At 46.3% G+C, this 13289-nt stretch overlaps 1 protein-coding gene across 1 annotated transcript; it reads left to right on the forward strand.

The window, feature by feature from the left end:
• Positions 1-1428: 1428 nt before the first annotated feature.
• kcnj10a (potassium inwardly rectifying channel subfamily J member 10a) lies at positions 1429-11654 on the forward strand (the record flags this gene model as incomplete). The annotated part of the gene is made up of 5 exons (XM_080547213.1): positions 1429-1789; positions 2514-2725; positions 3780-3911; positions 7156-7333; positions 11233-11654. The coding sequence occupies 5 exons, from the start codon at positions 1429-1431 to the stop codon at positions 11652-11654; spliced, it is 1305 nt and encodes a 434-aa protein (XP_080403339.1).
• Between the last annotated feature and the right edge of the window lie 1635 nt (positions 11655-13289).

The following is a 13289-nucleotide window of genomic DNA, read 5'->3' on the forward strand; positions in this document are numbered from 1 at the left end:
GCCAAGTTACATGAGCGCAGAGAGAAATGAGCAGACCAATAAGCAAGAAGCCCCCAAAGATGGGTGTGATTTATAGACCTGTCCTTGGTCATGAGGTCACTATTCTTGGGAACCAATCATATTATACAAATCTGTAATTACACAAGTCATGGGCCCTCCTGTCCATAGTCAGAATTATTCACTGCGCCACAGATCTTGGCCCATGCCTTACAGGAAGGAAATGGGCCTTCCTTGAGTGCTAGATTCACCAAACTGAATGAATGAATGAATGAATGAATGAATGAATGAATGGTCTTTATTGTCATTGCTATAGTACAGGTACCAAACAACGAAAAAAAAAAAAAAAAAAAAAAACTGTACAAACTGTAGAGAGACTTACATTTCTCAGTATAACATGATATAAAACCACTACACCAGACTGATTAGAACGGGACGATAAGTGCCAAGTTGCTAACTAACGGTGTGTGAAACGTACACCACCATCAGTGGACTTGACTGTTCCAGTTGTGATAGATAGGGCAACAGTGTGCTTAGCCTGCTTGGATGTAGGAACAAGCAACAACTAGAGTAGTAACTTAGTAGCTTTGGATAAAGAGTCTTCTTAATGGCATACAAGGCCTCGGTTATAAGAACATCGAAAGAGATGAAGGGATAAAGAAAGAGAGATAAAGAGTGTGATTTAACCATTAATGGCTGATCTTGGAACCTTTTAAAAGGCTTCCTTTTCTGTTTCATGTCTTGGATGGGGGAATAAGAAACGTTTTTTTCCCCGTCTTGATCCAGCTACCATGGTGTGCCTCACAGACACACATGTGAGTGAGTTAGCCCTTATAGAGGACTTTTAATGCGAAAGAGCAGCTGCGCCCTTCATGCTGAAAGGGGGGCTTTTACTTTGAAAGGGCGGCAGCTGCTTCTGCTGAAAAGAGAGAGTTTTAATGGGCCACCTTGGACAGCCACAAGCCTGCCTCTGTCCACTTGAAAAATGTGCTCATGTGTCACATTTATAATCTCCCTCTCTTTCTCTCTTCCTTCTACCCCCCCCTGCCCCCCCCCTGATGTTCCTCCCCTGTCATCTCTTTCAACCTTTCTCGGCTTCCTTTCCTCTTGTCTCCCTTTCTCACATATCACCTCCTTTATTTCTTGTTTTTCACCAACCTTCACCATGCCATAAACCATTCCCTCTTTCCCTGCTTTCATCCTCTTTCTTTCTCCCACTTACCCTCTCTATCGCTCATCACCCCCCATCACACTTCTCCTTCACTCTCTCTCTCTAAATCCTTACCTTTTACTATCCCCCCCCCTGTCTTTACCTTACCTTACCTCTCTCTCACTATCCAATATCAACCCTTCTTTACCATTTCTAAACCCTCTCCCACCATCTCCACCCCAACCCCCCCCCCCCCCCCCCCCCCCTCCACAGCTGCAGCGATGATCTCGGCCACTCCCCCCTCCTCGCAGGGCTCCTCCCCCCAGAAGGCGTGTCACTCTGAGACGCAAACTGACGTTTTGAAGCCCCTGCTGGGGGCTGCAGCGGGGGCAGCGGCGGGGGCGGGGGTGGGAGCCGCGCTGCGACGGAGGCGCCGGGTGCTCTCCAAGGACGGGCACAGCAACGTGCGCATCGAGCACGTGAGCGGCCTGGGGGCGCTGTACCTGCGCGACATCTGGACGACCTTCCTGGACATGCAGTGGCGATACAAGCTCTTCCTGTTCTCGCTCACCTTCGCGGGGACCTGGTTCCTGTTCGGAGTGCTGTGGTACCTGGTGGCCCTGGTGCACGGAGACCTGCTGGGTGAGAGAGGGGGGGAGAGAGAAGGAGAGAGAGAGAGAGAGAGGGGGGGAGATAGAGAGAGAGAGAGAGGGAGAGAGATAGAGAAAGAGAGAGATAGAGAGACAGAGAGAGAGATAGAGAAAGAGAGAGGGAGAGAGAGAGAGAGAGATAGAGAGACAGAGAGAGAGAGAGAGAGAGGGAGAGAGAGAGAGAGAGAGAGGAAGATGAAGAGAGAGAGAGAGAGTGAGAGAATGACAGAGAAAGAACAAGACGAGATGTCATGATAGACAGAGCAACAAAGAGACGAGCAGTTTCAGTATAATTGAATTACACCTCCCCTCCCTCAACCCCTAACATTAATCCTTTGCCCTCTTGTGCTCTATAGTGCTATATACAGTAGTGCTCTGTGTTCAAAGATTCTGTATTATATCAAATATCTCTCTCACATCCTTCGTGAGCTTAGAATGATAAGGTTCTATCTCCGTTTAGAATGATACGGTTCTATCTCCGTTTAGGGCAGTTCAGAGATATTGGGCGTCAAAGTTTTTACATTCCATTATGTTTTGTGAGATGGAACCTTTGTATTTTATTAATTACTAACTCAAAAATGTCAACATTTAAAAAAATAACACCACACAGGCATTAATGAACACCTAATGGATCAGATTATGTAAAAAAACTCAATTTTGACAAAAATGGAGATAGAACCTTATAATTCTAACGTCACGCCTTGTCTCCTCCCTAGAGTTTGACCCGCCCTCCAACCACACTCCCTGTGTGATGCAGGTCCAGACGCTGACCGGGGCGTTCCTCTTCTCGTTGGAATCCCAGACCACCATTGGCTACGGCTTCCGCTGCATCACGGAGGAGTGTCCCGCCGCCATCATCCTCCTCATCCTCCAGCTCGTCATCACCATGGTGATGGAGATCTTCATCACCGGCACCTTTCTTGCCAAGGTACTGTACCTCGCCGTGGTTTAGTTATTTAGTTAGTTAGTTAGTTAGTTAAATGTTCAGTTATAGTTAGACTAGTCGAAATTTCTCCATTGAATATTTATTTTAGTCTAGGATTGGGCTTAATCTGTGTCCCTTAAATCAACTGTACCATTCACATTTTTACAGCTCATCAGCATGGACAGAATCTACTGCATCCATAAACAATGTTAAACAGTGCCATACTATGGCCACAGGAAACCCTGGACTACAACTATGTAAAAAAACATTTTAAAGGTTATTTTGTTGGAGTGGGGCAATCACACTCGTATTCTTCAGTTTTTATTGGACAGAGACAATAGAGAAAGACAGGAAAGTAAGGAGGAGAGGGTATGTCAGGCGGGCATGGGCCGGGTTTCAAACCCATGCTGACATGTGGGCACGTGTGCACTGTAGACTGTGGTGCGAGACCACTGGACCACCCCAGGCCACAACTACCAACATTCTTATTGAAAACATGCACCGATGACGTATGACACTACAGCTGTCCTATTGGCCACATTCAGCCCTCCCTCTCTCCTCTCTTTCTCTTATCTATCAGGGTTATCATCATTCTCACCCCTCAACTACCTTAACAGTAGTTAAATCTCCCCACCAATCCCTACCTCTCCTGATTTTTTTTTATTTTTTTTTTTACATTTTTGGCATTTAGCAGACGCCTTATTCCAAAGCGACTTACAATCAATACATTTTAATACTAAGCAAGTGAATCATCAGTCCACCAGTCGTAGCAGGAAAAGTAATCCAGCACAGGCCCGGGGCCATTGATAGAAGGAAAAACCTTCCCCTATCACCTTCTTCTAAACTTTTTTTTTTTATTATAATTTTTTATATACACTGGAGAAACCGAGAAACAGGACAAGGGGGGCAATATATGTTTTAGGGACACAGTAGAGGGAATAGCAGGTGTCTTTAGGTTTGTGGGATTGTGGGTTGTTATTGCAGGGTTACGTGTTTAGTGTTTATTTACCTGGGGTTTAATGCCCCCTTGCCCCCTCCCCCCCTGTGTGACCCTCAGGTGGCCCGGCCCAAGAAGAGGGGTGAGACGGTGAAGTTCAGTCAACACGCCGTGGTGTCCAATCACGAGGGGCGACCTTGCCTCATGGTCCGTGTGGCTAACATGCGCAAGAGCCTGCTGCTGGGCTGCCAGGTAAACATCATGGAGAAGTTGTGTGTGTGTGTGTGTGTGTGTGTGTGTGTGTGTGTGTGTGTGTGTGTGTCTGTATGTGTGTAAATTGTAAATGGTAAATGGACTGCACTGATATAGCGCCTTTTTTGCTGCTCCAAAGCTGCTCCAAAGCGCTTTACAACGGCCTCTCATTCACCCATTCCCACACACATTCCCACACCAATGGCGTGTGTGTGTATGTATGCATGTACATATGTGCACAATGGATGACCTTCTCAGCTCCTTCCCTGATGATGGCACTCTGCTCGTACTACTGGGTGACTTCAACTTGCAGTCAGAGAAGCTTCTCTCATCTGGAGTACTTGACCTTCGACCTTACCCTGTCGCCTTCTCCTCCGACTCATAAGGCAAAGCAATCAGCTCGACCTTGTCTTCACCAGATCCTCCCATACTTCCAACCTTACTGTTACCCCTCTTCAAGTTTCTGATCATCACTTTGTATCCTTCTTCCTTCCCCTCAAAACCACCTCTTCCCTGTCAGTCTCTAACCACTTTAGACCCTCTCGTCGCAACCTACGTACCCTGTCCCCCATCACCCTCTCTTCTTCTGTCTTGTCCTCCCTACCCTCTGTTGAATCCTTCTCCCTTCTATCCACTGATGCAGCATCCTCCAACTACGCCTCCTCTGCATCAGCTGCTAAAGCATCCTACTATCAATCCAAAATACATTCTTCTGCCTCTAATCCTAGAAAACTGTTCTCCACTTTCTCCACACTCCTTAACACACCTCCTCCCCTTCCTCCTTCCTCCCTGTCTGCCGATGACTTTGTCACCTACTTAGAAAAAAAGGTTGATGACATCAGCAGCACCTTTTCCGCTCCTACTACCAACGCTGCTAACACCCCTTCCAAACTCTCTGCTCGACACTCGGTCTATGGCTTATCCTCTTTTTCCCTCCTCTCCCCTGATGAGATTCTCACACTGATCACATCCAAGCCCACATGCCCTCTCGATCCCATCCCCTCCCCTCTTCTCCAATCCATTTCCTCCGACATCCTTCCTTACCTTACCACCGTAATCAACTCCTCCCTATCCACAGGATCTGTCCTGGCTGCCTTCAAAATAGCCAGAGTCAAGCCTCTCCTCAAGAAACCTACCCTTGACCCGTCCTCTGTCCACAACTACAGACCGGTATCCCTTTTCTCATTCCCTTCCAAAACCCTTGAACGATCTGCATCTAAACAACTGACTGACTATCTCCGGAAGATGGAACATCTAGACCCCCACCAATCCGGCTTCAAAGCTGGGCACTCCACTGAGACTGCGCTCCTTGCTGTCACGGAGGCCTTCCACTCTGCTCAAGCTTCCTCCCTCTCCTCTGTTCTCATTCTCCTGGACCTGTCTGCTGACTTCGACACAGTCAACCACCAGATCCTTCTCTCCACCCTCTCAGAACTGGGCATCTCTGGCACCACACACTCCTGGTTTGCTTCCTACCTGGCGGGTCGCTCCTACCAGGTGACCTGGAGAGAATCGCTGTCTTCTCCACGAACCCTCACCATTGGGGTATCCCAGGGCTCTGTCCTAGGGCCCCTACTGTTCTCCCTTTATACCAAGTCTCTTGGCTCGGTAATATCCTCACATGGGTTCTCCTACCACAGCTACGCAGATGACACTCAACTCTTCCTGTCCTTCACCCCCTCTGGATGGATATTAGCCCACCATCTCAAGCTCAACCTTAACAAGACTGAGCTACCCTTCATCCCCGGGAAAGCCTGCCCTTTCCAAGACTTCTCCATCACAGTGGAGAACTCTACTGTAACCCGCTCCCTGACAGCCAAGAACCTTGGAGTGATCCTGGACAACTGACTATCCTGTGCGGAGAACATTGCAGCAACGGCTCGCTCCTGCAGATTCTTCCTCTACAACATCAGAAGGATACGACCATTCCTCACCAGAGAAGCAGCGCAACTCTTGACCCAGTCACTGGTCATCTCCCGCCTTGATTACTGCAACGCACTCCTGGCTGGGCTCCCCGGCCGTCTTGTGTTCAACCTCCCCAAATGTTCTCATGTCACCCCTCTCCTTCGCACCCTGCACTGGCTCCCGATAGCAGCTCGCATCAGATTCAAGACCCTGGTGCTTGCCTACCAGGCAGCTAAAGGGACAGCCCCTGCCTACCTGCAGGCAATGGTCACCCCCCAAACTTCAGCCTGTTCACTCCGCTCCTCCACCTCTGCTGGCCGACTGGCCCCACCACCTCTACGCCAATACGGCAGTTGCGCTACCCGATCACGTCTCTTCACTACACTGGCTCTCCGCTGGTGGAATGAGCTTCCCACGTCTGTCAGAACTGCAGAGTCACTACCCATCTTCTGTTGGAGACTGAAGACCTCCATCTCTTCAGGTTACACCTTAACTGCTCCATCTACATCTACTACCCGCCAGCACTGCGTCTCCTGAGACACCCGCTTTTCCCCTTTACTGTGTCCCCTATGACTTCTACTGCCCCCCCTGTACTGTTTCTCTGTTTCTCCAGTGTCTATATATAACAAAAAAACTAAACAAAAAATATTTCCATTTTTTTTTCTTCTATCACGGAGACTGCCAATGGTCCCGGGCTGGAGCTAGATTATTCTTCCTGCTGCAACTGGTGAACTGATGACTCACTTGCGTAGTCAAATGTATTGATTGTAAGTCGCTTTGGAATAAGGCATCTGCTAAATGCCCAAAAATGTAAATGTAAATGTACTGTATGTGTGTGTGTGTGTGTGTGTGTGTTTCTCTCCCACCTCTCGCTCACTTCCTGTCCTGCCCTCTCCTGTTATGTAATGGCTGTCTTGTGTAGTGGCGGACTCAGACTGTTTGAAGGGCAGGGGGGGCAAAAAGAAAAAAGGGCACCTACTGCACAACATGGGACCCCATCGGTGCACATGGTCAAGTTTAGACCATTGGAAGGGCAGCCAATAGGGCACATCCTCTAATTTTGCCACTCAAAAGGGCACTTAAGTGCAACGTTTTTCAACTGTGGGGGGCACATGGTCAAGTTTAGACCATTGGAGGGGCACCAATAGGGCACGTCCTCTCATTTTAGCCACTCAAAAGGGCATTTTTGACACTCAAAAGGGCACTTAAGACAGACGTTTTTTAACCGTGGGGGCACCAGGAGGGGCGGTCGCTCCCCCTGCCCCCCCCCCCCTGAGTCCGCCAGTGGTCTTTACCATGCGTTACCACAAACATCATTTTCTGCATTTATGTATCTCAGGTGTCGGGGAAGTTGCTCCAGACGTCCCTGACTAAAGAGGGAGAGACGGTGCGACTGGACCAGAGGAACGTGCCCTTCCAGGTGGACACGTCCAGCGACAGCCCCTTCCTCATCCTCCCCCTCACCTTCTACCACATCATCGATGACAGCAGCCCCCTCTGTGCTTGGGCTTCCAAAGGTATGAGAGTTAATGTTGTGGTTCGGTTTACTTGTGTGACTTGTGTGATTGTCCTTGTCTTACCTGAGGACTTAGTATGTTTGTGCCATAGGTAGCTATAGTGTAGGCCTACATATGGCTTCAGCCTACCATAATAAACACAGTCAGTGAAGTTGTTGTTAACTTTCATCCCCTTGCTTGACTTGAGCATCAATGGGAGGAGAGGGACTAATGGCTGTGCGTGGGAACTGAAAAAGATCTGTGTTTGGAGAAAGGGAAGGTGGAATTAAAGGTGTTAATTGTGGTAGAGAGAGAGGGCACTTGTGGGGGGTGTACAGTGGAGGTTTGGGCAAGAGTGTGCATGGAGATTGGAGTGTGTGTGTGTGTGTGTGTGTGTGTGTGTATGCGGATGCAGGTGCGGAATGCGTGTGCATGCATGTGTGCGTGTCTACAATGTGTTTGTGTTTATGTTTATGTTTATGTTTGTGTGGGTGTGTGTGTGTGTGTATTTGTCAGGTTTGGTTTTGGGGACTGGGGTTAGGGTTGTCAGAGGGAGAGAGGGGTCTCTGTGAGGAATGTGTGTGTGAGAGAGTGCCAGAGCGTCTCTCATTAGAACACAATGCCGTACAGTTCGGGGTGCTGACACGCAGCCCAGACGGATCCTGTTACAGGAGCTGAGGCCTCTCATCGCTAACGCTAACACTGCTAACGACGGGGGCCATTACTGATGGGGTAGTGATCGCTGCTCTCTCCCGGACCCCTCCTCCTCCTCTCTCCTCCTCCTCTCTCCTCCTCTCCTCTCTCCTCCTCTCTCTCTCCACTTCACTCTACGGCTCTCACTCCTCTCCGCTCTCCTGTCAGTTACTACTGTACCCTACTAACCTCTGGCTGGTGCACAACAGTGATACTGTTTTTATTTTGTTTTGGTATCTGTTTTTCATGACAACTTTCAACACTGCATTTACGTTACATGTCGTGACGTTAGAATTCTAAGGTTCTATCTCATTTTGTTTTGTTTTTTACATAATCTGATCCATTAGGTGTTTATTAATGCCTGTGTGGTGTTATTTTTTTAAATGTTGACATTTTTGAGTTAGTAATTCATAAAATACAAAGGTTCCATCTCACAAAACATAATGGAATGTAAAAACCTTGACGCTCAATATCTCTGAAATGCCCTAAACGGAGATAGAACCGTATCATTCTAAACAGAGATAGAACCTTATCATTCTAAACGGAGATAGAACCTTATCATTCTAAACGGAGATAGAACCTTATCATTCTAAACGGAGATAGAACCTTATCATTCTAAACGGAGATAGAACCTTATCATTCTAAAGGGAGATAGAACCTTATCATTCTAAACGGAGATAGAACCTTCTCATTCTAAACGGAGATAGAACCGTATCATTCTAAACGGAGATAGAACCTTATCATTCTAAATGGAGATAGAACCTTATCATTCTAAACTCACGACCATTTCTCATTCCATTCCACGCATTACAATGAGCCTGTCCACCAATCTCTTAGATGTTCTACCTCGACCAGCCTCCCCCGCTCTACTCCCTCCTAACCCCCTGCTACTATCTACCATCACATCTTCCATGTCGACTACACCCCTACTTTCCCCATTCATTTATGACTGTGCACTTTCTCTCTCTCTCCTTGTAGCATTTTTCATTCTCTCTCCCTCCAACCTATAATCACCCCTCCTGGGCTGTGGTGAGATCATATAGCATTGTGTTACTGTACACCTAAATAGGCCATTCTAATGATGCCAAATCCTTAATAGTGCTCCATTTGGCTTTGGTTGTACCTATGAAATGTGTGTTTTTAGAAGAATAATAGCACAAATCTCCAGTACCATATAAAAGTATCAGAATACTAATAACACATAATGCTTATTCCACTACCACGAATGCTATCTATCTACCAGTCTTTCTTTTAATGTAGTCTCACTACAGAGTAGCTCTCAACATCATGCATTTAGTGCCTATGAATGAATGAATGAATGAATGAATGAATGGGTGATTTCTCTTTTCTTTTTTTTTTTTCATCAAAGAATTTGATCCTAATTCACCGCGTCTAGTTTCTAATACGGCCTCTGCACAGGAGCTCTCATTTCTCTGCCATGTCGTGAGCTTAGAATTATAAGGTTCTATCTCCGTTTAGAATTATAAGGTTCTATCTCCGTTTAGGGTAGTTCAGAGATATTGAGCGTCAATGTTTTTACATTCCATTACGTTCTGTGAGATGGAACCTTTGTATTTTATTAATTACTTACTCAAAAATGTCAACATTTAAAAAAATAACACCACACAGGCATTAATAAACACCTAATGGATCAGATTATGTAAAAAACTCAATTTTGACCAAAAATGGAGATAGAACCTTATAATTCTAACCTCACGATGTACCTCCGTAGATTTGGGGGCACACGGATGGGGGCTTTGGGGATTAGTGGTTACTGTTAGGAGCACCAGCTCTAGCTTACAGGGCACTAATGTGTGCGTCCTCCTGGTACATTGTAGTTGTTTAAGGGGGTGAGGAGGAGAGATGGAAAGAGAGATTGTAAAGACTCTTGTCTATAGGAGCACTGCTCAAACCAGTGGTCTAGAACAACATTAGTCCATCCCTCTAACTGACCAGACTGACTGTCTCCCACATACCAGGCATTGTGTGTCTGACTGTGTGTGTGTGTGTGTGTGTGTGTGTGTGTGCGTGTGTGTCCACGTGTGTGTGATTGCATGTGTGTGTGTGTGTGTGTATCAGTGTGTGATTGCATTTTTGTGTGTGTGTGCTTGCATTTTTGTATGTGTGTGTGTGTGTGTGTGTCTGTTCGTGTGTGTTACGAAACCCTGTGTTTTGGACTCAGTGAGAGCAGGACTGGGTCTGGGTTAGGGTAAGGACTGTTTTGACAGATGACAGAGAACAGCTTTGAGTGTGGGATGTTGACGCAGGTGTGTGCTTGTTTGAGTGTATGTGCCTCGTAGCGTAGCAGTTGTGTATTATAGGTTGTGTGTTGATGAATGGGAATGCGCATGTGTATTGAACTGTAGTACTGTATCACCAACAGTATAATTACAGATATCCGTTTAGGATATGTTCAACTATGAACGATATGTAGTGTGCAGTGCAGTGTGTTTAAATGGTGTGTGTATCTGAAGGAATTGGTGTATTTTGTATGTTTTGCGTCCATGAGTATGGATATATATTTGGCGCAGTCCTTTGTGTTCAGTAAGGAGCTGATGTGACCTCTTCTACTCACACATGAACTTCCCTCGATGGACTCTGTCACTGTTTATATCTGAGTTAGCAGGGTGCGGATGTTTTTAGTTTCCTTCTCTTTCGCTCTGGTTGGTTTTACCTTCAAAAGGCCTGCACTGCAGAATCTATTCCGGTTATTTTATGACCTCATTTCAATAGTGAAGTAGGTCGGTAAGTTGTAATTTGATAAAAAGATTGAAGGTTTGCAATTAAGCAATATCACACGAGAGGGAGTGTGTTATACTGAATATCAGCACGGCTGTGATTCGGTCGTAGGTACAAGGCCGCAGACCTCGAGTGTGATATTGCTTTTATACAACAGTTCTACAGTGCGATTTATTAGTTAACAGTAATAAGCGACAACAGATTATGATTTGTTTGTTTATTTAATCCTAAAAATAATCAAAAAATAGTTCCGCAACTGAACTTCAAATGGACTGTTGCCTAGTAACCTGAACACAAACATGTAGTCTAATTAACGGTCATTTAGTAGAACATCTGTGCGGCGGAGTGATACATATAGTTAAAAGTCCCAGTGCTGTTATACTGTATATCAGCAGTCATGGAATGCCTCTTGTCCAATCAAATGACTTGGTCGGAACTAACTGTTGTATAAATTACGTTGTCTTTCATTGCGTGTGTGTGTCCTATAGGAGGAGGATGGACCGACCCAGAGCTGGCAGACTTTGAGCTGCTGGTGATCCTGAGTGCCACCGTGGAGCCCACCTCTGCCACCTGCCAGGTGCGCACCTCCTACCTGCCTGACGAGATCCTGTGGGGGTACGAGTTCCCCCCCGTCATCTCCCTGTCCCCGTCGGGGAAGTACGTGGCCGACTTCGCCTTCTTTGACAAGGTGGCCAAGACCAAGACCCCGCCTCTCTTTAAAAAGGCCCCTCCTCCAAGCCCGGCCACACACTCCTCCCGTCAACGTGGAAGCGGAGGAGGGGGCGTGGAGGAGGGGGGGGCGGACCCAGAGAAGATGAGGCTGGAGGAGAGCTACAGGGAGGAGAGGGGGAGGGAGAGGGGAAGGGTGAGAGATAGCAGCCCCCTTAATGTCCGTATTAGTAATGTTTAGAGAGAGAGAGAGAGAGAGAGAGAGAGAGAGTGTGAGAGAGAGAGAGAGACAGAGAGAGAGTGACAGAGAGAGAGTGAGAGAGAGAGACACAGAGAGAGAGAGAGAGAAAGTGTGGGAGTGAGAGAGACAGAGAGAGAGAGTGAGAGAGAGACACAGAGAGAGAGAGAGAGAGAGAGAGACATGAGAGAGAGGGAGAGAAAGGGAGAGAGGGAGGGAAAGGGAAAGAGCTCCATGTGTAGGGTGAACATTTTTCAATTGACAATTAAGGATGAAATTATTATGAAATGAGCTGTTTATTGGATGACCTCCACATGAACACACATTTATGTCAAACACACACACACACACACACACTGGTGTTTTGAACCTGATGTGAGCCCCTTACAGAGGATAAGGAACAGGCTTCCCCTTAAAGCGGACACCATACTGTACGTGTACTGTAGCAAGATGGACTATGGCAGCTCTTGTAATCCTCAGATATATCTGTATTTTTACCATGAAAGGACTCTGTGTCACCCAACGGTTGTCTCGGCTGACCTGGACATAATCACAGTCATGGTACTTGGTCCTTTAGAACACGAACACACAAGGGTACTCAGAGGGACCATGGGAGGAAATACTGGAAGCTATTCTTCTGGAAGGATGTTGTTGAAATATATCATATGTATGTATATAAATGTGTTGCTAACGATGAGCGTACTTATTCATTTGAGCATACTGAATATACTGTTTTACTGTATGTTTAGTATTTCTGTTTTTGTTTTGTTTTTTTATTTTTCTTTCCACTGGAATACTGTATTGTATTGAGGATGTATGTTAACATTACTAAAAGCACTTTAACTTGATGGAAAATGGTAGTTTACACAAGGAGAGTAATGGGACTAACTTCACGCGCTGCGACATACCTGTAGCTGCCCTCTGTGTGTGAGTGTGTGTGTGTCTGTGTGTGTATGTATGTGTGCGTGTGTTTGTGTGTGTGTCTGTGTGTGTGTATGTATGTGTGCGTGTGTTTGTGTGTGTGTCTGTGTGTGTGTATGTATGTGTGTGTGTGTTTGTGTGTGTGTCTGTGTGTGTGTGTGTGTCTGTGTGTGTGTCTGTGTGTGTATGTATGTGTGCGTGTGTTTGTGTGTGTGTTCTCCACAACCGGAGAGAGAGAGAGAGAGAACAATAGAGCAAGAGAGAGAGAGAGAGCGACAGAGACATAACCTTATGTTAACCTCTTAGATAGCTGATAGTCCAGAGAGAGAGAGAGTGAAAGAGAGAGAGAGAGAGATGATTAGTTCTGGTCTGTCTGAATGTGCGTCTGCATGTATGTGTGTTTTAACATATGCATGTTCATGTGTATGTACAGTATGTGTATGTGTATTTTTTTTTTTTTAAGTTGTATTCATCCTTAAGACTGCACTTCTGACACCTGATCACCCCTAGAGGCCATTTTGCCATGTGAACATGGGTGTTGTTGATGTGCAGTCAGTGTCATTTATTTTTTACTGTAATTTTCACCAACTCTTCCCTATTCTCATCGTTACTAGTATGAGGATATTGAAGTCTGTCACTATTTTTTTTGCCAGTGAAGAGTTGACTTGTGACTGTTTCTAATGCCTGTCTGAGCTGTATAGGGGAGGGGGGGGGGGA

Source organism: Nansenia antarctica (genome assembly GCF_963989245.1).
Source record: "Nansenia antarctica genome assembly, chromosome: 17".
Taxonomy (NCBI): Eukaryota; Metazoa; Chordata; class Actinopteri; order Argentiniformes; family Microstomatidae; genus Nansenia; species Nansenia antarctica.